The following is a 25,526-nucleotide window of genomic DNA, read 5'->3' on the forward strand; positions in this document are numbered from 1 at the left end:
GTTCCAGTTTGGGCACTCAGTGCTGAAAAGTTTTGCCATCACTGTGCCAGAACATCCAGCAATACAACGAGAGACTCACAACTTTAGACTTACCCCTGATATCATCTTTCGCACAGTAACAGCTTATTCCTGGAAAGCAGTGACAAACGCCATGTCCTGCCTTGATTCCAGTCCCATTGATTCCTTTCTGATGACCTCCAATAATGTTGGTTTCTAAATCAAAAGACAGATTGAAATAAGTTTAAACCGAGGCACAACGCTCAGTACCAAATGGCGTTTTTCTAATGAATATTTGAAACGTTCGCTTATCAAAACAGCTGAAGCAAGTCTGAGTGAGAAAATTGGCATCTAACAGATTAACAGAGTCGGAAGGGACCTTGTAGGTCATCTAGTCTAATCCCCCGCCTGAGCAGGAGACCCTACACTGTTTCTGACAGATGGCTGTCCAGTCTCTTCTTGAAAGCTTCCAGTGATGAAGCTCCCACAACTTCTGCAGGCAACTTCTGTTCCATAGGTTGATTGTTTGATTATTCTCACTGTCAGAAAATTCCTCCTTATTTCTAGGTTGAATCTCTCCTTGTTCACTCCTTCCTTTTTTTTCCCCCAAAAGGCAACTGAACTTTCTGTTTTTTCTCTGAAGATATTTTGCTTCTCATCCAAGAAGTTTCTTCAGCTCTTCAAGCAGTTGTCCATCCAATCATTTCTCTCACCTCATCAGTCTTACCTGAACTCAAAGTCATCCACCAGATGCTATCACCTGTTGACTTAGGCATGGAAAGAAACCAAACAGGTATCAAAGCCAATAGTAATTTTTTTAAAAAAAAGTTTGGATCCCATACTTGTGCAATCTTGAGGGCAGATTCTCTTATCTTTGTTTTCTACAGCATCGCAAATGCCGTCCGGACATGTCTTGATGCTTGGAGTACAGGTGGAGTAGTTGGTGGTTATTCCTAAAAACAGAACAGGGTATCTGAATGCTTGGCAATGCATAAGACAATTCAAACCTATTCTTGAGGGAGTTTAATTGCTTGTGTGATATAATACTTTAGGTTTCTTCTTCAAATACAGCAGCTTCTTTTGCTAATATAATGATAATAAAGCCACGGTGCTATTTAGCTCATATGCACGGATGACGTGACCTCTAGTTGGGTAATGAAACCACCATGCTCAGAGCGCTAAGGTCCCCACAGTTCATATACAATGCTGAGTGATTGTGGGCCAATCCCCAGGGAGACTGGGAGTTCTAGTACCACCTTAGGCGTAAAAGCCGCCTGGGTGATTGTGGGCCAATCCCCAGGGAGACTGGGAGTTCTAGTCCCGCCTTAGGCGTAAAAGCCGGCTGGTTGACTGTGGGCCAATCCCCAGGGAGACGATTTCTAGTCCTGCCTTGGGCATAAAAGCCGACTGGGTGAGTGTGAGTTCTAGTCCCGCCTTAGGCATAAAAGCCAGGTGGCTGACTTTGGGCCAATCCCCAGGGAAATTGTGAGTTCTAGTCCCACTTTAGGCATAAAAGCCGGCTGTGTGATTGTGGGCTAATCCACAGGGAGAAGGTGAGTTCTAGTCCCACCTTAGGCGTAAAAGCTGGCTGGTTGACTGTAGGCCAATCCCCAGGGAGATTATGAGTTCTAGTCCCGCTTTATGCATAAAAGCCAGCTGGGTGACTGTGAGTTCTAGTCCCACCTTAGGTATGAAAGCCAGCTGGGTGACTGTAGGCCAATCCCCAGGGAGATGATGAGTTCTAGTCCTGCCTTAGGCATAAAAGCCAGCTGGGTGACTGTGAGTTCTAGTCCCGCCTTAGGCATGAAAGCCAGCTGAGTGACGGTGAGTTCTAGTCCCACCTTAGGTATGAAAGCCAGCTGGGTAACTGTAGGCCAATCCCCAGGGAGATGATGAGTTCTAGTCCTGCCTTAGGCATAAAAGCCAGCTGGGTGACTTTGGGCCAATCCCCAGGGAGACACTGAGTTCTAGTCCCACTTTTGGCATAAAAGCCAGCTGGCTGACTGTGGGCCAATCCCCAGGGAGACTGTGAGTTCCAGTCCCGCTTTAGGCATCAAAGTCGGCTGGGTGACTGTGAGTTCTAATCCCACGTTAGGCATAGAAGCTGACTGCGTGACTTTAGACAAGTTTCTCTCAGCCTATATCAGGCCTGGATAACAAACCGGTCAGCGAATTCTTGTCACAACCAATGGATCAACAGTCAGTTGATCTCAAAAAAAAAAAAAAAAAAAAAGATAAATCGCACACATTCCACAAAGCTGCGTTTGCTGCACCTGTGGTTCAGCCCTAAGGTGGGTTTTCAAATATGCAACCATACCTTTCCCGCTTCCCTGCCTCCACTGACATTTTCCCATCAGTACTCCAACACCTCCACATTCTTCACACTCCGATCGCCTTTTGCTCGTAGCACAGGAATCTGGACAGTTCTTATCATTATGTATAACTGAGGAGAGAAAGAACACCAGTGGTATCGCTGTCACCCTCATGTTGCCGAAATCATTCTTGTAACCCACTAATGTCAGGCACGAAAAATAAGGATCACATGTTAAGTTCCAGTGCAGAAGATTTATTGCTCGAGTCCACTCACAAAAAAACTTTTTTTTGTATCTTTTCTTTTATGTACACTGACAGCATATGCACCAGGACAAATTCCTTATGTGTCCAATCACACTTGGCCAATAAAGAATTCTATTCTATTCTATTCTATTCTATTCTATTCTATTCTATTCTATTCTATTCTATTCTATTCTATTCTATTCTATTCTATTCTATTCTATTCTATTCTCCTCTCCTCTCCTCTATTATCCTATCCTATCCTATCCTATCCTATCCTATCCTATCCTATCCTATCCTATCCTATCCTATCCTACATTGCTGGCCTAGCACCTAGGTCCATGATGGCGAATTTATGGCACGCGTGCCTGGAGTGGTATGTGGAGCCATGTTGCCTGGCACACGCAGCGTCGCCTGTTCCTCCTCTGGGTTTCTGGCACTAATGCACACGCGACCTTTTTGCATGAGGCAGTGCCAGAAACTAGAAGAGCTGGTCTTCCATTTTCCTGTGTGAGCATGTGCGCCAACCAGCTGATCGTCGCGTGCACATCTGCACCAGAATTCTGGGAGAGTAGCTGTCTGAAACCGGAAGTTCGTTAGCTGAAACCGGAACGCGTGCGCATGTGCCTTGGACAGCTCCTACATTTTCACGTGCGCGCTCCCTTTTCAGCACTCGGTGCCGAAAAGGTTCGCCATCATTGACCTAGGTGCTACTTAGTGTTAGTTAGTTAGAGTTAGTCGAATTCAAAGGAGGGCTGGACTTGCAGTATTTTTGGACATGTAACGATTCTAGGCTGAGTCCTCTCTTGATTCTGCCTCCGGTCTCTACATGCCCTTCTCCTACATAGAAAAGTCTTCAGCCAGTGATCGACTTCATGGAGCGTGATGCAACTTCTTTGGTGAGTTCTTTCCTTCTTCTGGGATGTTTTCATGACTTCCCAGTCTAGCCTTCAGCCCTGGGTGAATCTGGTGTTCACTCACTAAAGTGTTCACCAAAAATTATTCTGCTTGGATTCTTCTGAGATCAGCCAAGGCTGGCTGGGAAATCCCCATTGAATATATGGATGCATCCATTAATGTTTCTACACCCCGGTATGGAACCTGAGTCATGGCCACTGGACTTCTTTTCTTTTTTGGGTTTGAAACGTTTTGCTCCTTATTGAAGTAGCTTCTTCGGTCTGAGCTAAGTAGCTCCTTGGATAAGTAAGTATTCTTCCAACTGTTCTGTTCTATTCTATTCCTATTCATTAACTGTTGTATCTTATGATTCTTGATGAATGTACTGTGAAGTGGTATATAAGTCTAAGGGCTATTGCTATATATGTATTTTCTCTTGTGTAAAAGCCTAAACAAAGTTGACTTATTTAACTCACTGAACAATAAAAGAAGTTGTACGAGAGCCTTGCCCTTAGGAACTTCAATTTTTAATTTGTTTCACAAGTGAAAGGGAACCACCAGATTTAGAGCAGGGGAAAATTTCATCATGAAAATATCTGTTGCAATACCAGCAAGAACTGGACAAGGGGTAAACATTCCTTCATTCTTTACTTGCAGGGTCTGTTGTATATCAACTAACTCCACCCTCCTATTCAAGGGTAACCAAACTTCAGCTTTCTAGAAGCAGTAAAAGTCTTACGTGATCCTTCAAGCACGACAGTAAGATGAGTGTAAGCTTCCTTCCTGCTCCAGTCCTCTTTAGCTAGCACGGGGTAGTGGATTTCTCTGCACTCGGGGCTCTGCAGCATGGCTGAATTGTTCACGTATAGAATTCCGCACTTGTCACCATGGCTCTGAGACATCTCCACCGCATAGCAGCTGACATTTGGACTCTCTAAGCTGTATGTGATGTTGACGCCGTCAAACTTCATGCAGTTGTCAATGCAGAGTTTTCCTATCTAGGCTCAAAAAAAGAGAGAATGGGAACAAGAAAAGAGAAGCCATCAAAATGTCAGCAAGAGTTCCTGTAGAACAGCAAAGGAGGGGAGGGGAGGGGAGGGGAGGGGAGGGGAGGGGAGAGGAGAGGAGAGGAGAGGAGAGGAGAGGAGAGGAGAGGAGAGGAGAGGAGAGGAGAGGAGAGGAGAGGAGAGGAGAAAAGAGAAGAGAAGAGAAGAGAAGAGAAGAGAAGGGAAGAGAAGAGAAGGGAAGAGAAGAGAAGAGAAGACTTTGGAGGTCTTCTAGTCCAGTGGTCCCCCATCAGTGGTCCATGGCACGCCAGAAGCCAGCCCATGCAAACAAGCGAAGCCCCATCCACAGGATGCAGGCAGCACATGAAACCACACCCCCTTCAGTCCACAGAAAAACCTCTCTCCACGGAATCGATCCCTGGTGCCCAAAAGGTTGGGGCCCACTGTTCCAATCCCCTGCTGGAGCAGGAGACCCTATACCATTCCAGACAAACAGCTGTCCAATCTCTATTTAAAAGCCTCCAATGATGGAGAACCCACAACCTCTGGAGGCAAGTCATTTCACTGACAAATTGTTCTAACTGTCAGGAAATTCCTCCTTCGTTTCAGGTTGGATCTCTCATTGCTTAGTTTCCATCCGTTGCTTCTGGTCTTGTCTTCAGGTGCTTTGGAGAATAGGTTGATGATCTTTATTACATACAGCTGAAATTGTAGGTGGGGATCATTTTGGATTTGTAGCTCCTTACGAGTCTTCTCTAAGAACAGGAGATGTCATTTGTATTTGATGATTATTTTCTCCTGCTATCTGAATGACAGCTGTCATGTCGCTCCTGGCCCTTGGTAGCAGTTGTCCAATATTTGAGGGGCTGCCACAAAGAAGAAGGGGTCAACCTGTTTTTCAAAGCACAAAAAGCAGGACAAAAACCAATGGATGGAAATGAATCAAGGGGAGAAGCAACCTAGAACTAAGGAGAAATTTCCTGACAGTGAGAACAATTAATCAGGGGACAACTTGCCTCCAGAAGTTCTGGATGCTCCATCACTGGAGGTTTTTAAGAAGAAACTGGACAGCCATTTGTCTGAAATGGTATAGGGTCTCTTGCTTGAGCAGGGGGTCGGACTAGAAGACCTCCAAGGTTCCTTCCAACTTTTGTTATTCTGTTATTCCTGTGTAATTAGTATCTGGTCTGCTGAAAAACCAACTCAAAGACATAATTTTCTCCTTGCTATGTTATTCTTTCTCAGTTTCTTGACTGATTATATTCCTCCTCCTTTTCCTTTGCTTGCCGAGTTAAATTTGCTGAAGTCCTACCAGACCTTCTTCATTGGATAGAAACAAAAAGTCCATCTCTGCTAAAAAAGAATATTAAGATGCAGATAGTTTATTTTTTTTAAAAAATCATTGATTTAGAAAAACCGAATTCGAGACTTGTAACAAACCCTTCCTAAACTGCTTCTCAATTTCATTTGTGATACTGTTTACCATAGGTTGGGAACTACTGTTCTCCAATGTTTTAAAGACTTCTGGGGAGTTTCAGAATTTTGCCAACAAACTTTCAAAATGCTACTTTACTCATGAATTAAAGGCCTCTTAAATGTGATTTTTGGAATGAGTCATCTTTTCTTTAGAAGTTCAAGAAAACAAGCAGGATGATAATGGCCTTTTAATGTGTTGCTATTCTTATTTCAATAAATTGAGGAGAAATATTCCGCCTGGAATTAAAGCGGATGAGTTTAAGACAATTAACATTTTGCAGTAATTTTTTCTTCATCGCAACATTAGTAACAAAACACATTTTTCCCCCTCTCCAGAAGTAAGACAAATCTCCATGCTTTAATTTTATTATCTTCTTGGAATGTGATTTTTTTTTTTTTTTGGAGGAAATGCAGTTAAGATAACTTACCTGCAACAATGGTTGTTAATGGTTAGAATTGTGTGCTCATTAGAGCTGCATGCATATAAATTGAATTTATCCATTAACAAATGTGAACGATCTACAGATTAAGCCTCTGAAAAAGGAGCTAAACATTTATTTTTTACTCAAATTGCACAAACTACCTAAGACGCTCGGTATCTAACACAGATAAAATATGAGCAATTTTGGATTGATAGGGATTGAAAAGTTACATTTTTCCAGCTCTGAAAACAGGCCTACGCATGGTCTAACAATAAACTAGATTAAGTGTAAAGATAACTCGGCACATGAGAAACAAATAAAGTAATATGCATGCGTGCTTATACGGTGAAAGAGATTAGTAACATGCCATAACATGCATTTACTCAAACATTTGCATCATAGTATCTTTTCTTATGTAAACTGAGAGCATATGCACCAAGACAAATTCCTTGTGTGTCCAATCACACTTGGCCAATAAAAAATTCTATTCTATTCTATTCATAGCGTAAAATCTGAGCATTGCAATGACAAAAATCGCCAGTCCAAATTAACTATAAATTAATTGCCTCCTTCTAAACCGCAAATACAGATCACTTCATCAACTAAACACTTCCTCTACAGCTTAATAATCTTTAAGCAGTTAATTATTTTGTCTTGGCAATCACTTTAAACATTTTATTAATTATAATTTACTGTTTTAATGCATGTCTAATAAATGTGCGCCTGTTAGGTGCGAAAGACCAGGTCCATACATGAGGGTTCAATTAAATAGATTTATAGCTAAAACTGTCTACCTCCCAACCATCTTTTCGTTCGCAGGTATGTTTTCCCTGCTGATGATTTAATTCTAAGACGCTCATGTGTAAAAAAAAAAAAAGAAGAGAGGTGCCATCCTCACTTGTGAAAAGTTGGCCGCGTTCCTGTTCACCGTGAACTGATATGTCGAGTTTGAGAACTGGATGGAGACTGGTAGAATGGAGACGTTGAAGTGAAGCGTCAAGGATTTGTCCGGTCCGTGGTACGTTGTGTCATTCACAATGACATCCAGCAGGATGGAACGGCTTTCCGTAATAGAAACGGTCCTTTTTAGTATCAACTCTGCAAAAAAATAGAAAATTCCCTACACTTTTAGCACTTGGGAGAAGGAAATACACAACAAAGGGAGACACCCAGTGGATGAAGAATGGACAGGCACTGGACCCGAAGAAAAACAGTAGTTTATGGGGAAATCTGGCCACAGACATACCGAAATGCAGAGTTCTGTTCCATAACACAACCCCCAAATCTTTTGAAGGAAACACTTCTGGTAGAAACAAAGACATTTATACCCTTAGCCTACAACCTATTCCAATTATACTGGCCTGAAAGAAAGAAGGAGAGGTCTTCTTGAAGGTCTTTAAGTCCAATCCCCTACCCAAGACAGGAGATTTGAGACCATCATGGTCAAATGGTTGCCCAAACTTATCTCGAAAACTTCCAGCAATGGAGTAACCCACAATTTCCAGAGGGAAGCCATTTCCACCCAGTGGTGGGATTCAAATAATTTAACAATCTATTCTCTGCCCTAATGACTGGCTGGGTGGGTGTGGCCATTGTGGGTGTGGCCTGGGGGTGTGACAGGCAGCACTCAGCCTCCTGCACTCCCCTGGGAGCAAAAATGGGCCACAAGGGGAAGGGGGGATGCACTGCACCCCCCGCACCACATTTTGGGCCTAGGAGGCCTCCCTGCAGCCTCCTGGGAGCGACAACAGGCCGTGGGGGGCCTGCACCACACACACACCTCACATCCCGTTTTGGGCCATGTAGGCCTCCCTACACTTACCTGGGAGCCAAAATGGGGCACGTGGGGACTCCTGGAAGGGACGGGGCAGGGCCCGCCAGCAATTTAACTCCCAGTTCTTCCGAACCGGCTTAAACCAGCTGAATCCTACCACTGATTCCACCGATTAATTGGCAAATATCAGAAGCTCCTAAAATGGCATAACTAGATCCAACTTTGATTACTTTGATTTTTGATCTCATAAAACAGAAAGAAAAAAAAATAGGCATTCAGCTTCTCCTTAATAGTGGGTGGCTAGAATCAGAGGATAATGCATAAATTAAATTGATTATTATAAGTTTAAGGGGGCGTAATGGCTCAGTGGTTAAAGACGCTGACCTTATCAGCTGGAGAGCTGACAGCCCGGGTTTGAGTCCTGCAAACCCTGTGATGGGGTGAGTTCCTGCTCCTTACTCTAACTCCTGCCCCTACCTAGCAGTTTGAAAGCATGAAAATGCAAGTAGATAAATAGGTACCACTTTGGTGGAAAAGTAACAGCATTCCATGTGCCTTTGGCATATAGCCATGCTGGCCGCATGACCAGATAAATTTTCTTTGGATAATGCTGGCTCCCTCAGCCAAGAAAAGGAAGTGAGCATTGCCCCCTAGAGTCAGACACAACTGGACAGGGTAAACTTTTACCTTTATTATATGTTTAATCTAGAACATGGGTGAATTTGCACTTGAGGGATATATTTTAGTTTAAATAAAATATAAGATTAATTAATTGTGATTATTACTAAGATAAAGTAAGTTTCGCTGGAATTGAACTTTAATCCAAGTGATTTACAGAGATGTAATCGTATTATTTCTTTGTCATGGTTTGCCATTGCCTTTGTCTAGGACAGGAGTGTCAAACTGGCGGCCCACAGGGCGGATGTGTCACACGCAGGCCACGCCCACCCCGGCTCTGCGGATTGGAAAAACATCACAAAACGTCACCTGATGGCAACGAGACACAGCGATTTTGACACCCATGGGCTAGGATGTCTTCTCCACTTAGAATAGAATAGAATAACAGAGTTGGAAGGGACCTTAGAGGTCTTCTAGTCCAACCCCCTGCTTAGGCAGGAAACCCTACACCACTTCAGACAAATGGTTATCCAACATCTTCTTAAAAACGTCCACTGTTGTAGCATTCGCAACTTCTGGAGGCAAGTTGTTCCACTGATTAATTGTTCTAACTGTCAGGAAATTTCTTCTTAGTTCTAAGTTGCTTCTCTCCTTGATTAGTTTCCATCCATTGTGTCTTGTCCTGCCTTCAGGTGCTTTGGCGAATAGCTTGACTCCCTCTTCTTGGTGGCAGCCCCGGAGATATTGGAAGACTGCTATCATGTCACCCCTAGTCCTTCTTTTCATTAAATTAGGCATACCCAGTTCCCACTTGTCTGTACTTGAGATTTTTCCTGGCCATCTCTCATCCAATATTAACCATTCTGGGATTAACCAAACTCAAGCTCAGTTAGATGCTGTTATCTGCTATGCCAGGAGTCCCCAACCCCCAGGCCGTGGCCCTTTGGGAACTGGGCCGCAGAAAGGGCACACACGTGTGCAAAACCATCTCTTCTCCTCCTGCCATCGCTACTACCGGTCAACAAAGCCAGAAAGGTTCTATGCCACCATTAATATTATTTCCTACTTATTTAATAATTTCTATCACACCTAATTTATTAAAGCCCCATAAAGGTTTCACCCTAACGCTTTAGAAGGGAGGCACCTACACAGATATGCACATACAGAAATATGGGTGTGTGTTTGTGCAGATGTGTACATCTCCAAGAATTAAAAAAAAAAAACTTTCCAAATCATCTTGAGTTCTAACCATGATCTTTTTAACAGAAGGTGTGGGTTGCAATAATAAAGATGTTCGTAAAATTACTATATTCGTGTCGTGTGCCCCGCACTTGGCTGCCGTTTGGGTGGAAATAGATCTCATGGAAAAGATGGTCCACACGAAACGTTTCTTGTATCCACAGATCTGATGAATTTATGGTGCCCGTATACATCTTCCTGCTGGTATCTACAGGGAAGATAGGAGTTGTGTCTGTATCCAGGACTGATAATGCTGCCAAGATGGTACCCTGGAAAAGAAGAGAGGTAAATTAAAGCACCTCTCCACCTGCCATCAGCACCCAGATCAGCATAGGATAACCCTAACTCCAAAATTAACATCAGACCATCAATCAAGTAAACAATACACCAGTCAAGAAACTGCCAAGGAAGCCAACAGCAAAACCAGAATGGAACAATATAAGGGTTCCAAATAACACCTCCAACGAAAGAAAACTCTGAGGCTTTAAGTTCCTCAAATCTACACTTTATTAGATATGTCATATTGGCACATCTGGGAAAACCCAAATCTGAAAGTTTCCAGGTTTTCCCCACCCAAAGAAAAGTTCAAGTCCCTGCCCAGCACCCACACATCCATTACATAGAATAGAATAGAATAGAATTTTTTATTGGCCAAGTGTGATTGGACACACAAGGAATTTGTCTTGGTGCATATGCTCTCATTGTACATAAAAGAAAAGATACATTCATCAAGAATCATAAGGTACAACACTTAATGATAGTCGTAGGGTACAAATGATAGAAGCCACAAAATAAACATGGTCCAATTAAGGCACCTTCCCAACTGGGGATGCCTCCCAGTTCCAGCCTTCCAGGTGCAGGGCAATTTGTCCTTGACTCTCTGAGAAAGGAATGTTATTATGACTACATAGCACCCCAGCTCCATACAATCCCCCCTCCCAGTTTCCCACAGTAGTCAACGTGGCAGTTCTGAAGGCCCAATACAAAAGATGGCTTCCAGGCCTGACAGAGAACTCCCTACAGAGCCAACTCACCATGGCCAACTCGCTGCGGGACAATTTAACAATTCAATTTAATTATTTCAAATAAATAAAAAAAATATTTTAATTTTTGTCATTCCCATTTCATTCTGTCCCTCCTTTTGTATCCTTTCTTTAATGATTCTATTCTACCATTTCTTTGATACAGATAAATATGAGAAAACTTTTTTTAAAATGAACTATTAATGAACTATTGGTTAGGTGGGCTTATAACTTAAATCTCCACCAAGATTTGCAGGTAAAATTCACATTCACTGAACCGTGGTGGTGCAGTGGTTAGAACGCAGTGCTGCAGGCTAACTCACTGCTCAGTTCAGGAGTTCGATCCAGATCGGCTGGCTCTAAGTTGACTCTGCCTTCCATCCTTCCAAAATCATTAAAATGAAGACCCAGATTGTTGGGGGGCAATAGGCTGACGTTGTAAACCGCTTAGAGAGGGCTGTAAAAGAACTATGAAGCGGTATATAAGTCTAAGTGCTATTGCTATTAAGTCAGCCTTCCATCCTTCCAAAATCATTAAAATGAAGACCCAGATTGTTGGGGGGCAATAGGCTGACTGTGAAAACTGCCCAGGGAGTGCTGTAAAGCACTATGGAGCAGTATAAAAGTCTAAGTTCCCATGTAACACCTCTCTTGCGCTAGCTGCACTGGCTCCTGGTGGTTTTCCAAGTGCGCTTCAAGGTTCTGGTTATCACCTTTAAAGCGCTCCATGGTTTAGGACCTGGTTATCTACAGGACCGCCTCCTACCACCAATAGCCTCCCACCGGCTATTGGTGGTAGCAAAACATTGGTTGGCCGACGGCACCCGGAGGAGCCCCTCTCTATGGGAGCACCTACGATCTGGAACGAGCTCCCCCTGGAGATACGGAGGATCCCGGATCTGCGCACCTTCCGTCGCGTGCTCAAGACTTTCTTATTTTATCAAGCTGGCCTGGCCTAAATCTTCTCCCCTTTTTAAATGTAATTTTTAAAAAAAATTTAAATGTAAATTTTAATTTGTTTTAAATTATGGGGTATTTTAAATTCAGCCAAATTATTTAATTTGTTTTTAATTCATTTTAAATTTTTTGTATTTATGTGTTTTATCTCGTGGCTGTTCACCACCCTGAGTCCTTCGGGAGAAGGGCGGTATAGAAATTTAATAAAATAAATAAATAAATAAATAAATAAATAAATAAATAAATAAATAAATAAATAAGTGTTATTGTTATTAATGTAACTCGTCTTGCAGTGAGTTGTCTGGCAATGAATTGGCCATGGTGAGTTAGCCGCAGTGAGTTGGCCATGGCGAATATGACAATAGACCCACAGTCAACAGCCCAACCAGCTGTGAAATGCAGTTACCTTCACTACTGGTTTGGAAATGTGAGTGCACTCACTACACTTGTGCACGCCTCTTCTGCGCATGCGCAGAGGTTAAATAATGGGACGTAATGTCATCCCGATGGATGGGCGGAGCTTCCCACCGCCGGCCCTACCGGTTCGTGCGAGCTGGATAGATCCGCCAGATTTCACCACTGAGCCCAACCAAAGAATCTCTAAGACCACCCCAACGAAACACTGACAGGGCAAGTCACCAAAATATAAACTGAGAATATATCAGACTCATTATAGAATAGAATAGAATAGAATTTTTTTATTGGCCAAGTGTGATTGGAACACAAGGAATTTGGCTTGGTGCATATCCCCAGTTATTAGCACTGATGATGTTACCTAGTTGGGTAATGAAATGTCTTCAATAAAACAACCAAGCTCAGAGTGCACCACGGACCACCACCCCCATTTCAACTCTGAGCTACAAATATTCTCTTTTATAGATGGATTAAAGTGATGCAGTAATAAGGCCCAACTCTTGAGCTCTGATTGTAAGAGAGGTTTCCAGGTGTGACCTGGGGATGAAGAATCTGACCCAAGAGCGCCAGCAAAAGAATAACACCGCTAAATTCACATTAGCCAGGGCCACTGATAACTTGCACTGATTCAGCCTTTGGCTTAGTGCATTAGTGTTTCCCAACTGTCTAGACAGCGAACTAAACGAATGAAACATTTCTTATTCAATTATTTACAACACGCCTCCACTGCTCACTCCCTGCGAGAGGATACAGAAGGGAGAGCATCAAAACAACCACTAGCACAAAATGTAAGAGGTATAAATATAAAGGATGGAAAGAGTGAGGGGGTCCTTGGCGCTCTCGGAGCTTGGCTGTTTTCTTGCAGGCATTTTATTACCCAAACTAGGTAACATCATCAGTGCTAGAAGGGAGAGGGGTTTGAGAGGAGGAGGAGGAGGAGGAGGAGAAGGGGAAAGAAGGAGGAGGAGGAAGAGGAAGAGGAGGAGGAGGGGAAAGGAGGAGGAGGAGGAGCAGAAGGGGAAAGGAGGAGGAGGAGAAGGGGAAAGGAGGAGGAAGAGGAGGAGAAGGGGAAAGGAAGAGGAGGGAAAGAGGGAGGAGAAGGACTGTGGGGTCCTTGGTGCTCTCTGAGCTTGGTTTCTTTCTTGCAGAAGTTTCATTAGCAAAACCAGGTAACATCATCAGTGCTAGAAGGGAGAGGAATTTGAGAGGAGGAGGAGGAGGAGAAGGGGAAAGAAGGAGGATGAGGATGAGGAAGAGGAGGAGAAGGAGAAGGGGAAAGGAGGGGGAGGGGGGAGAAGGAGGACTGTGGTGTTCTTGGTGCGCTCTGAGCTTGGTTGCTTTCTTGCTTTCTTGTAGACATTTGATTACCCAACCTAGGAAAAATCATCAGTGCTAAGTAAGGACTGGTAGACTGGTCTCTGGACTATGACTGTAATAAACTGAATTGATTGACTTGTTAGCTTGTTTGGGAGTTAATCATCAGGATAGACTAACACCAGACCAACGATCAAGAAGGTGACCCTATACCATTTCAGACAGGTGATTTCCCAGTCTTTTCTTAAAAACCTCTGAAGCACCCACATCTTTGGAAGGCAAGGCATTCCACTGGTTGATTGTCCTCACTGTTAGGAAATTTCTCCTTAATTCCAGGTTGCTTCTCTCCTTGATTAGTTTCCATCCATTGTTTCTTTTCCTGCCCTCAGGTGCTTTAGTAAATAAGTTGACCCCCTCCTCTTTGTGGCAGCCCCTCAAATCCTGGAATACTACCATCATGTCACCCTTAGTCCTTTTTCTAGCCATACCCAATTCCTGCAACCGTTCTTCATATGTTTATCAATATAGGTGTTAATAAAGCTTTAAAAGATGCATTTTAGACCAAGACAAAGATCAAATCAAAGCTGGAAAAACGTGTACTTGTTTCAAGAGTCTGCATGAAACACCAACATAATCTATCCAACCATGATTAATCGGAGCTAAACAGGTTTCTCAGATCAATATTATTGCATCCATAATCTTCAACCCAGCAGAGTTAAGAAATATTAGAACTAAAGAAAAGTAGCAATGATAATTCTGGACTGATGGTGGCAGCAAACACCCAAAAATGAGGGTTGGTTTTTTTTTTTTGCCAAATGCTCCAGGATAGGGAAACAACTTACTGGATGAAAAAGTATAACTTCATATAAGGCAGAGGCATCAAACTTGCGGCCCGCGAGCTGGATGCGTCACGTATTGGCCCCACCCCCCGTTCGGTTTAGCAAAAGGGAAAAAAGTCCCAAAATGTCACATGACGCTGCCGTGACAATGCAAGTTTGACACCCCTAAAGGCTAAGCAGTGCTCGAAAAGCAGAGGTCAGGAAAGGCACTTCTGTTTTTAGAAGCCCATTTCAGTATTAAATTTAGATCCCTTCCTCCAGACCAGTGGTGAAATTTAAATTTTTTACTACCGGTTCTGTGGGCGTGGCTTGGTGGGCGTGGTGTGGTTTGGTGGGCGTGGCAAGGGAAGGATACTGCAAAATGTCCATTCCCACCCCACTCCAGGGGAAGGATACTGCAAAATGTCCATTCCCATCCCACTCCAGGGGAAGGATACTGCAAAATCTCCATTCCCATCTCACTCCAGGGGAAGGATACTGCAAAATCTCCATTCCCATCCCATTCCAGGGGAAAGATACTGCAAACTCCCCATTCCCTCCCCATCTTGGGGGAAGGATATTGCAAAATCTCCATTCCCACCCCACTCTGGGGCCAGCCAGAGGTGATATTTGCCGGTTCTCTGAACTACTCAAAATTTCTGCTACCGGTTCTCCGAACTGCTCAAAATTTCCACTACCGGTTCTCCAGAATCTGTCAGAACCTGCTAGATTTCACCCCTGCTCCAAACTACAAATACTATTTTTTTTCTTTTATAGACATCCTTTTTAAAACTCAAAAAAAAAATGTTTTTAATTATTACAACCCAGCTATCTCAATATGATGCCTAAGGACAAAATACCTCTTGTGCCAGCTTACCTTTTTTCTTTTGAACTCCACTACGGCGTCTGTTGTGCTGGTCCCATTGGACAGAAAAGGAGGCATGTCGTCTTCATCCAGAATATGGATGAGCAGAGGGACCTCCCTGAACGTCTCCTGGGAGCCTTCCTTCAAGGTGCACTGAGCCAACATCTCGTACTTTTCTCGTTCTTCTCGGTCGAGGGGTTTGGATACTCCTACGGTGGTGGTCTCCTCATTATAATAAAAGGGCAGGTTCTCATCTGGAATATGGTAGAAAAAAACCCTTATTTTCTCGTGAAACTTGGAGCTATTTGTGACATTGTTTTGGTCCTGAAAGTCCCTCGTATACACCTCGCAACTCACATTCAGACAAGTTGGCATATCCTGATTCTTTAGTTTAGAGACTGGGAAAGGGGATTAGATCATTGGGACTTCTACTGATTTGAGGTATGACAAGACTGTAATGCTAATCGGAATGGAGCTGGAAGGGACTTTGGATGTCTTCTAATCCAAAAACCTCCACCCCCGCTAGAACAGGAGACTCTATAACCAGAGGTGGTATTCAGTCAGTTTGGACCGGTTCTAGCGAACCGGTAGCAGAAATTTTGAGTAGTTTGGAAAACAGGCAAATATCACCTCTGGTTGGCCCCACCCCCACCCGCCCATTCCAGGAGTCCCCATGTGCCCTGTTTTGGCTCTCAGGGGGGCTGCAGGGTGGCCTAGCCTGTAAGGCTGGGGCACCCAATTCACTGCCTCCCAGCTGATTGGCATGGTCGGTCTATTGCTGCCTCCCAGCTGATCGGCTGGGTCTTCTTTTGTTGCCCTGTTCAGGAGAACAGAGCTGGAAAGCATGTTAGTGTGGTGGGGTGGGAATTATTATTATTATTATTATTATTATTATTATTATTATTATTATTATTATTTTATTTATTTATTTATTTATTTATTTATTTATTAAATTTGTATACCGCCCTACTCCCGAAGGACTCAGGGCGGTGAACAGCCAAAAGATAAAATACATATAATACAAATGTTAAAAAACCATTAAAATACAATTAAATAATTTGGCCCAGAAAACAAAATGGAAAACACCCCAAATTTATAAGACAAATTTAAAATTTAAAAAATTTAAAAAGAGTTTAAAAAAGAGATTAGGCTAGGCCGGCCTGCTGGAATAGGAATGTTTTGAGGGCACGGCGGAAAGCGCACAGGTCTGTAATCCTCCGTATTTCCGGGGGGAGCTCGTTCCAGATGGAATGAGGATTGTGCAGTATCCTTCTCCTGCCATGCTCACCAAGCCATGTCCACCAAGCCATGCCCACATAACTGGTAGTAAAAAAAAATTATAAAGAGCCAGCGCTATCCGAAGATCTCTCCGTGGTCATGTGGCTAGCATGAGTAAATGCCAAAGGTACACGGAACCAAAGGTGGGCCCTCTTTTTCTACTTACACTTTTTACGTGCTTTCGAACTGCTAGGTTGGCAGAAGCTGGGACAAGTAACGGGAACTCACCCCATTATGCGGCACTAGGGATTCGAACCGTTGAACTGTCGACCTTTCAATCGACAAGCTCAGCGTCTTAGCCACTGCGTCCCTCTATATGATCATTACTAATGTTATGGACGTGATTGTTATGATGATGATGATGATGATGATGATGATGATGATGATGATGATGATGATTGCTCAAACTAACTACACCCAGACAACACACTGTTTATATAGACATTGAAATTTTTGCTCTTTCTATATTTAATAATTAAAAAAACAGCAAAAACAAACAAACAAATCAACCACCACCACCCTAAAGTAAATGGAGCGTTTACCTGTGATAAGCTTGTAGGAAATGCTGATGTTGTGACACTGGTATTGTAGGGCAAAGGACTGGAGCTGATGAATGATTCCCGGGGGTTTATTCTCCATGATGTGAAAAGAGAGATCCATGGCAGGAAAGCAAAACCGGCTTGACGTTGCAGAGCTGCACGCCGGCATAGTGCCATTGATGACCGAGAGTCTGACCCAAGTCGAAGCCGACGAGCCAAGACAGTTTTTGGTTTGGAAAGGTTTGGAAGAGAGAAAAACGCGGAACATGACTTTGGCCACGGGACTTCCCGAAGCTAAAAGGAAGAGGGAGAAAGATTGACAAGGGAACACAAACGGAGCGCTTATTCGAGCAATTCCCCAATGGAACATCAATTGGATCAATATTAAGCCGAGCCGAGGTGGCGCAGTGGTTAGAGTGCAGTACTGCAGCTACTTCAGCTGACTGCTAGTTCAACAGATCAGCGGATCAAATCTCACCGGCTCAAGGTTGACTCAGCCTTCCATCCTTCCGAGGTGGGTAAAATGAGGACCCAGATTGTTGGGGGCAATATGCTATTTAGTATACTGTCTTTGGTGTAAGCCGCCCAGAGTCCTCGGAGAGTGGGTGGCATAGAAATATGACTAATAATAATAATAATAATAATAATAATAATAATAATAATAATAATAATAATAATAGTTAATGATCACTTAAGTCAATTTAAGGGACTTCTGAAGCCGACCTGGACAAAACCACAAAGCTAAGACTTCCAATGATTCTGAATTAAAAAAAAAATACAGGGACAAAATGAGGTGAAAACCCTACAAGGATGACAGTGAGAATAATCAACCAGATTATTGCCATCAGAAGTTGTGGGTGCTCCATCACTGGAGGTTTTTAAGAAGGGAGTGGACAAACATCTGTCTGAAATGGTCTGGTATAGGGCCTCCTGCTTGAGCAGGGGGTTGGACTAGAAGACATCAGAGTCCCTTCCAGCTCTATTCTGATTGATTGATTGATTGATCAAATGTCTATGGAGATTCTCAAGTCATCCAGGTCATGGTTGTCCCAAAGGTGTCTTTTCAAAAGGCAACTGGACTTTCCTGGTTGTTTTTCTCAAAAACATTTTGCTTCTCATCCAAGAAGCTTCTTCAGTTTCTTGGAAGAGAAACTCAACCTGTATCAGCAGCTTGAAACACCTCTCATCTCTAATTAATTTGTGAGGTTTCTTTTCATTCAGAATATCTATCAAACAAAAGAATGCAATTTCACTAAGAGCACTGACACTTTATAGTGCATTTTTGTCCAGCTAGGCTCACCTTATCATTTTTTATTTCATTTTTTTACTATTTGCAATATGCGGGATGTCTTCATTTATCCTGGCCTTGTCTCCATGCAATGGGCTTTCTTTTGCGATATACAGGAAAGAAATAAAACCTAGACTTACTGAAGCAATGTTTTGCTTCTCTCCCCCCCCCCCCGCCCCCAGCGGTATGTAATATTCCAATAGGATTGCTTACCTTAACCCAATCCCCCCCCCTTTTTTTCCAAATTAAAAACAAATGGCTGAAAGATAAGGGCTCAATCATTTAATCACACTAGCCCCCTGTGAAAATGGGACTCCAGTTTTGGGAGTGAATATATAGAGCTGTAATTAGACTTATATACCACTTCACAGTGCTTCACAGTCTTCTCTGAGGAAGGAAGGAAGGAAGGAAGGAAGGAAGGAAGGAAGGAAGGAAGGAAGGAAGGAAGGAAGGAAGGAAAGAAAGGTAGGGTCAATAGCAATAGCTTAAGTGCTTTACAGCCCTCTCTAAGGGAGGAAGGAAGGAAGGAAGGAAGGAAGGAAGGAAGGAAGGAAGGAAGGAAGGAAGAGTCAATAGCAATAGCAATAGCTTACAGTGCTTTACAGCCCTCTCTAAGCGGTTTACAGAGTCAGCCTATTGCCCCCAACAACCTTGGCAGGATGGAAGACTGAGTCAACCTTCAGCCAGTGAGAATCGAACTGCTGGCAGTCAGCTGCAATACTGCATTCTAACCACTGCACCACCAAGGCTCAGTGAATGTGAATTTCACCTGCAAATCTTGGTGCAGATTTAAGTTATAAGCTCATCTAACCAGTAGTTCATTAATAGTTCATTTTAAAAAAGCCAATGTTTTCTCATATTTATCTGTATCAAGCCGATCTAAGGTTGAAAATGCAAAATCTAAGGCTGAATGCAGAAATGCAACACAAGGGAGCCTGCAATTAATTCCTGAAGCTCATGGGAAGCAGCAGTTTCAGCTACAGGTAGTCCTTGACTTACGATCGACCACAAGGAGCCCCAAATTTCCACTGCTAAGCAAGACAGCTGTTATGTGGGTTTTCCCCATGTCACGACCTTTCTTGCCACCATTGCTAAGTGAATCACTGCAGTCGTTAAGTTGGCAACCCGGGTTGTTAAGTGAATCTGGTTTCCTCCACTGACTTGCTTGGGAGAAGGTCACAAGAGGGGATCACGTGACTCCGGGACACTGCAACTGTCATAAGTACATGCCAGTGGACAAGCTTCTGAATTTTGATCACGTGACCATAGGGGTGCTACAATGGTTGTTGGTGTGAAAAATGGTCATAAGACACTTTTTTCAGTGCCGTCCAGTGATGGGATTCAAGTAATTTAACAACCGGTTCTCTGCCCTAATGATTTCTTCCAACAACCAGTTTGCCAAACTGCTCAGAAAGTTAACAACCGGTTCTCCCGAAGGGGTGCGAACTGCCTGAATCCCACCACTGGTGCCGTCGTAACTTCGAACGGTCATTAAATGAATGGTTGTAAGTCGAGGACCACCTGTATTTTTGTTCCAGATATCACATAAAGAACATAGAATAAAATCTTGAGTCAATTCTTCCAGCCAACATATCATGGTTCAAAATGGCAGAGTTCCACTTTTTGTATACTAAACAGCTATTTTTAAGCTCCAATGGGGCATTAATCTAGTGTCGGTTTTCAGCTACATTTCTAACTTAAATATCTCATGCAGATCAGGCTTATTCAGTTACCAAAATGTCCTTTGTGGTCAAGGGCAGATTTACAATGTTCATTAATGTTACAAATGGATGCTTCGGTACTGTAGGAATGTTCAGAAAATATTGGGCACCTCAACAAGAACATTTTTATTTTTTGCAATGAAAGATAGCACTAGCACTTAGACTTATATACCACTTCACAATGCTTTTACAACCCCCTCTAAGCAGTTTACAGAGTCAGCTTATTGCCCCCAACAATCTGGGTCCTCGTTTTACCCACCTCGGAAGGATGGATGGCTGAGTCAACCTTGAGCCTCGTGAGATTCGAACTGCCAAATTGCAGTCAGCCGGCAGCCAGCGTAAGTAGCCTGCAGTACTGCACTCTAACCACTGTGCCACCAAAGCTCATTTTGAGACCCACTTTCCTTCCCCAAAACACCCCACTTAATAACTGAATAAGTCGCTCTAGACAGAAATCGGAGTCACCATCACCTTTTTGCCAATGAGGGGCACTCAAGGTCGTTAACAAATTAAAATGATGGGATGAAACACAATTAGACCCACAACACACAAACAACACTCAACGTGTCCCCAATGTTCAGCCATCACACTGAACATCAGAAACCTGGTCATATAAATCAGATTTTGCCTCTTAAAGGAACACCTTTCCTAACCCCCTTCCCAGTGGTGAACTGCTGCTGGTTCAGATCAGTTCAGACGAACTGGTAGTTCTGACAAATGGCTGACCCCACCCACCTACCCTGGCGCTATCACGTCCTATATAATTGCTGGTTTTTCGTTGCTGTGTGTATGCACGGAAGGCACGTGTGTGCCAAGGGTGGGTTCTACTTACCTTTACTACCGGTTCACATCAATGACGACATCCGGGGTGGTGGGCGGGGCCTCCCGCCAGCTTTATTACCAGTTCTTGTGAACTAGTCCGAACTGGGGGCAACCCACCACTGGTGTGCACTCACATTTTCAGTTCCAGATGAACCAGTTGTTACAACCGGCAGCAGCCCACCACCGCCCCTTCCTTGTCTATGGAGATTCTCCATCATCCAGATCATGGTTGTCCCAAAGGTAACTGGACTTCCTTTGTTTTTCCTTGAAGACATTTCGCTTCTCATCCAAGAAGCTTCTTCAATTCAGTTCGAAGAAGCTTCTTGGATGAGAAGTAAAACGTTTTCAAAGAAAAAAAGAAAAAAACAAGGTAAGAAAAACTGGGATAACCCCTTCCGTCTTCCCACCCACCGGCAAAGAATTCCAGAGACTTACAAAGGACAATGAAGTCTTCTCTATCCAGACTCTTGTTGAGGTAGAGGAGACCCGTTCTCTCACCGATCTGAAACAAGGTATTTTTGGACCCCGTTCCAAAGGAATCTGGGACTAGACAATAGAAAGCTTCTTCCTCTTCTGAATCTTTTAAGGCATGGAGTTGTAATAAAGGTGTCTCTTCCGGCTGTTCTAGGTAAACGTTTTCATGATACTCATTCCGGGGAAAGTACAGGCCAAAGGCAACTGGGAAAGAAAGGAGGGGAAAAAAATAAGAAAAAAAACATTGTCTATTTAAGATTCCTGGCATGAAAGTGGGTTCTTTAAAAAAAAACACACCTGCTGAATAGAATAGAATAGAGTAGAGTAGAGTAGAGTAGAGTAGAGTAGAGTAGAGTAGAGTAGAGTAGAGTAGAATAGATAGAGTAGAATAGAATAGAATAGAACAGAAAAGAACAGAACAGAACAGAACAGAACAGAACAGAACAGAACAGAACAGAACAGAAAAGGTAGACTAGAGTAGAATAGAGTAGAGTACAGTAGAGTAGAATTCTTTATTGGCCAAGTGTGATTGGACACACAAGGAATTTGTCTTTGGTGCATATGCTGTCAGTGTACATAAAAAGACAAGATACATTCATCAAGAATCATAGTCATATGCTAGTCATAGGGTACAAATAAGCAATCAAATCATACTAGTAAACAATCAATATCAATATAAATCGTAAGGATACAAGCAACAAAATTACAGTCATTCAGTCATAATTGGGAGGAGATGGGTGATAGGAACAATGAGAAAGCTAATAGTAATAGTAATGCAGACTTAGTGAATAGTTTGACAGTGTTGAGGGAATTATTTATTTAGCAGAGTGATGGCGTTCAGGAAAAAACTGTTCTTGTGTCTAGTTGTTCTGGTGTGCAGTGCTCTAATAGCGTTTTGAGGGCAGGAGTTGAAACAGTTTATATCTAGGATGTGAGGGGTCTATAGATATTTTCACAGCCCTCTTTTTGACCTGTGCAGTATACAGGTCCTCAATGGAAAGCAGGTTGGTAGCCATTGTTTTTTCTGCAGTTCTAATTATCTGTTGAAGTCTGTGTCTGTCTTGTTGGGTTGCAGAGCCAAACCAGACAGCTATAGAGGTGCAGATGACAGACTCAATAATTCCTCTGCAGAACTGTATCAGCAGCTCTATGGGCAGTTGGAACAGAAAGAACATTCTTTGTTGTGCTTTTTTGATGACGTTTTTGATGTTAGGTGTCCATTTTAAGTCTTGAGATATGATAGAACCTAGAAATTTGAAGGTCTCTACTGTTGATACAAGGATTACAAGTAATCCTCCGCTTACAATCATTTGTTTAGTGATCACTGGACGTTACAACGGTACTGAAAGAAGGGATTTATGGTCATTTTTCACACAACCGTGGCAGCATCTCAGATTGGTCACGTGATCAAAATTCAGATGTTTGGCAACTCGCATGTACTTACGACGGTTGCAGAGTCCCGGGGGTCATGCGGTCCCCTTTTGCAACTTCCTAAGAACCAAAGTGAGTGGGGAAGCTGGATTGACTTCACTGCCATGTGACTAATTTAACAACTGCAATGATTCACTTAGCAACAGTGGCAAAACAAAAAGGCCATTTAACAACTGTCTTGCTTAGCAATGGAAATTTTGGGCTCAATTGTCGTAAGTGGAGAACTACCATATTTTTCGGAGTATAAGACGCACCTACCATTTTTGGTGAGGAAAAGAAGAAAAAGAAATCTCCCTCTGCCTCTGAGCAATTTTGCCTCGTTGCAGCAAACAGCAAACAGCCTGCTTTACTTTCATTTTCATTTTCAGCATAGCTTGATTAGCACAAGAAAAAAAAAATCTGTTCCCAGCAATTTACCTCTTTGCAGCAAGCAGCAGACCCCTGTGCAAAACAGCTGAGAGCAAATCAGCTGAGAGTCAGGAGGCTGATCCAATCAACTTGTGCTAATTAGGCTGTGCTGAAGCTGAAACGAGCTGTTTTTTCTTGCTGTTTGCTTGCAAGGAGGTAACTGCTGCGAGACAGAGGCCAAAGGGTGGGGGCCAGTGGGAGGGCCGGGTTACATTCGATGTATAAGATGCACCTAAATTTTCACCCCCCTTTGGGGGGGGGAAAGGTGTACTTATACTCCGAAAAATATAGTATTTGTTTCTTGCGAATTTAACTCCTTGTAATCTTGCCTAATAGTTAAAGCTCGAACTCTAACATCTAAAAACACCTTTTTTTAAAAAAAAAACCTATTTTTTTAATAAAAGATTTTTATAAGTCTCACTTGTAGAGTTAATTGGGAACAAAATACGTAGTCTGTATATTTTCTGATTAAGCTGCAGCTAATTTGTATTCTTTCAAATGAATCTTTATACATTATTATTACTATATTTCTTATTCCGAGTTGATGTTTCTTTGTTGAATTGTATGCAGTGAAATGCATCTTTTAATGGGTTTATACTTTTGTTCATCTGCCAGAGTCACTGTGAAGACTGGGGCAGCCAGTCTAAATCTAAATAAATAAATGTGTCCAATAATTCTACTTACAATCGATGTGTATTTATATTGCATAAAATTTGGTGAAATATTAGAAAGTATCCATGCTGATTTCCATAGATTTTGCAAATTGCAAATATGAAAAACAGAATTATAATACATGTTAAAAAAATTTAAAAAACAACAACAGAGACTCATGACCCACAGTTAAGTTCTGAAGTCCAACTAGCTCAAAGACATTTTCACAGTATTTGTCTTGTTAATAATTTATTTCTGGAAGCTTCAACATGCAGTGCTTTCTATGCACGTTCACCTCTATCAACTATTGAAACTACAAATCTGAATTGGCAATAATTTCCAACTGTCATATAATAATATATAGCAATATTTGGAAGGAGAGGTAATAAAACTATATCATTGTGAGGATGCATTATCAGAAGCCAGCCAGAAGATATGGATAATTCCTTCTTGGTCCTTAAAATGGGAAGACATAGGAATAAGGTGAGACTTCAAACTACCCGGAAGTTTGTGGGGAAATCAACTTGTTCAAGATTACAAGATCCACAGATTTTTTTTTCAAGTGATTTTACATAGTCTTTAATTTTACAGAAGGTCACAAAAGAACAATTTGGCTTTCTACACGAAAAGAGGATGGAAGAGTTTAAACTGTAGGCACTTTTGAAGGAAATGACCACATCACCTTGGGAGGTTAAAGTAATACAAAAAGAGAAAGTGGAACAGACAAAATTTCAACGGCTTAGACCAGGGGTGTCGAACTCAATTTCATTGAGGGCCACATTAGGATTGGGTTTGACCTCGAAGGGCTGGGTGGGGGGCTGGGGGTGGCCATGGTGTGTGTGGCCATGGTGGGCATGATACGGGACTGAACCTCCACAGACATGGCCTTATAAACCTATAAAAATATGGAGGAGTACATTTCTGTGATTTTTTAAAAATACTTACTTGATCTACTTGATCACCGTATGAGAGAGAGAGACGCCTCTCCTCTCCCTTTCTCTCCCTTAGCCTTGCCCCACAGAAACATCTCTATCCTATCCCCTTCTCTCCCTCAGGCTTGCCCCACAGAAGCCTCCCCTATCCTATCCCCTTCTCTCCAGAGTTATTTTCAGGTTGGGAGGGAGAGTAGAACGACTAACTTATTAGCATCAGAGCGTGTTAGTAATAATATAAGAAATACTAATGATCTGATGGTCATTTCAAAAAATCCTTTCTTAGCGAGCACCTAGAAGCCAATAGGAACATATGTGTCAAATTTCAAATTTGTAGGCTTTACGGTTCTGGAGATTTCGTGATTACCGGGTGAGGGGTTTTCGCATTTATATATATAAATTAGACAGGATCCACAGACAGAAAACTTCAGGTCAAAGGAGAGTGGGAAACTTTTTTAAAAAAATAAGATCCTGGAACTGTTGCTCTCTGACAGGTTGTCCACCCAATTCGCTGCCGGATTCTTTTAGACTTTACAATTTTCACAATACTACATGTGGAAAAAAAATGTCATTTTTCTAAGAAGGATCGCAAGTCATAAACTTGATCCA

The 25,526-nt window shown here is 42.6% G+C and overlaps 1 protein-coding gene across 1 annotated transcript in view; it reads right to left on the reverse strand.

Moving 5' to 3' along the window:
• RET (ret proto-oncogene) overlaps window positions 1–25,526 on the reverse strand; it is a 121,780-nt gene that overhangs the window by 30,931 nt on the left and 65,323 nt on the right. The window contains exons 2-10 of the mRNA XM_070946399.1: window positions 21,457–21,699; window positions 17,194–17,484; window positions 15,386–15,627; window positions 10,051–10,252; window positions 7,251–7,450; window positions 4,187–4,445; window positions 2,315–2,440; window positions 840–950; window positions 94–213 (exon numbers count right to left, since the gene is read on the reverse strand). Coding sequence (XP_070802500.1) covers window positions 94–213; window positions 840–950; window positions 2,315–2,440; window positions 4,187–4,445; window positions 7,251–7,450; window positions 10,051–10,252; window positions 15,386–15,627; window positions 17,194–17,484; window positions 21,457–21,699 — 1,794 coding nt within the window. The remainder of the gene's footprint in view (window positions 1–93; window positions 214–839; window positions 951–2,314; window positions 2,441–4,186; window positions 4,446–7,250; window positions 7,451–10,050; window positions 10,253–15,385; window positions 15,628–17,193; window positions 17,485–21,456; window positions 21,700–25,526) is intronic.

Source organism: Pituophis catenifer, unplaced genomic scaffold (assembly GCF_029215685.1).
Source record: "Pituophis catenifer annectens isolate HBS135680 unplaced genomic scaffold, rPitCat1.0.hap2 SCAF_6, whole genome shotgun sequence".
Classification (NCBI taxonomy): Eukaryota; Metazoa; Chordata; class Lepidosauria; order Squamata; family Colubridae; genus Pituophis; species Pituophis catenifer.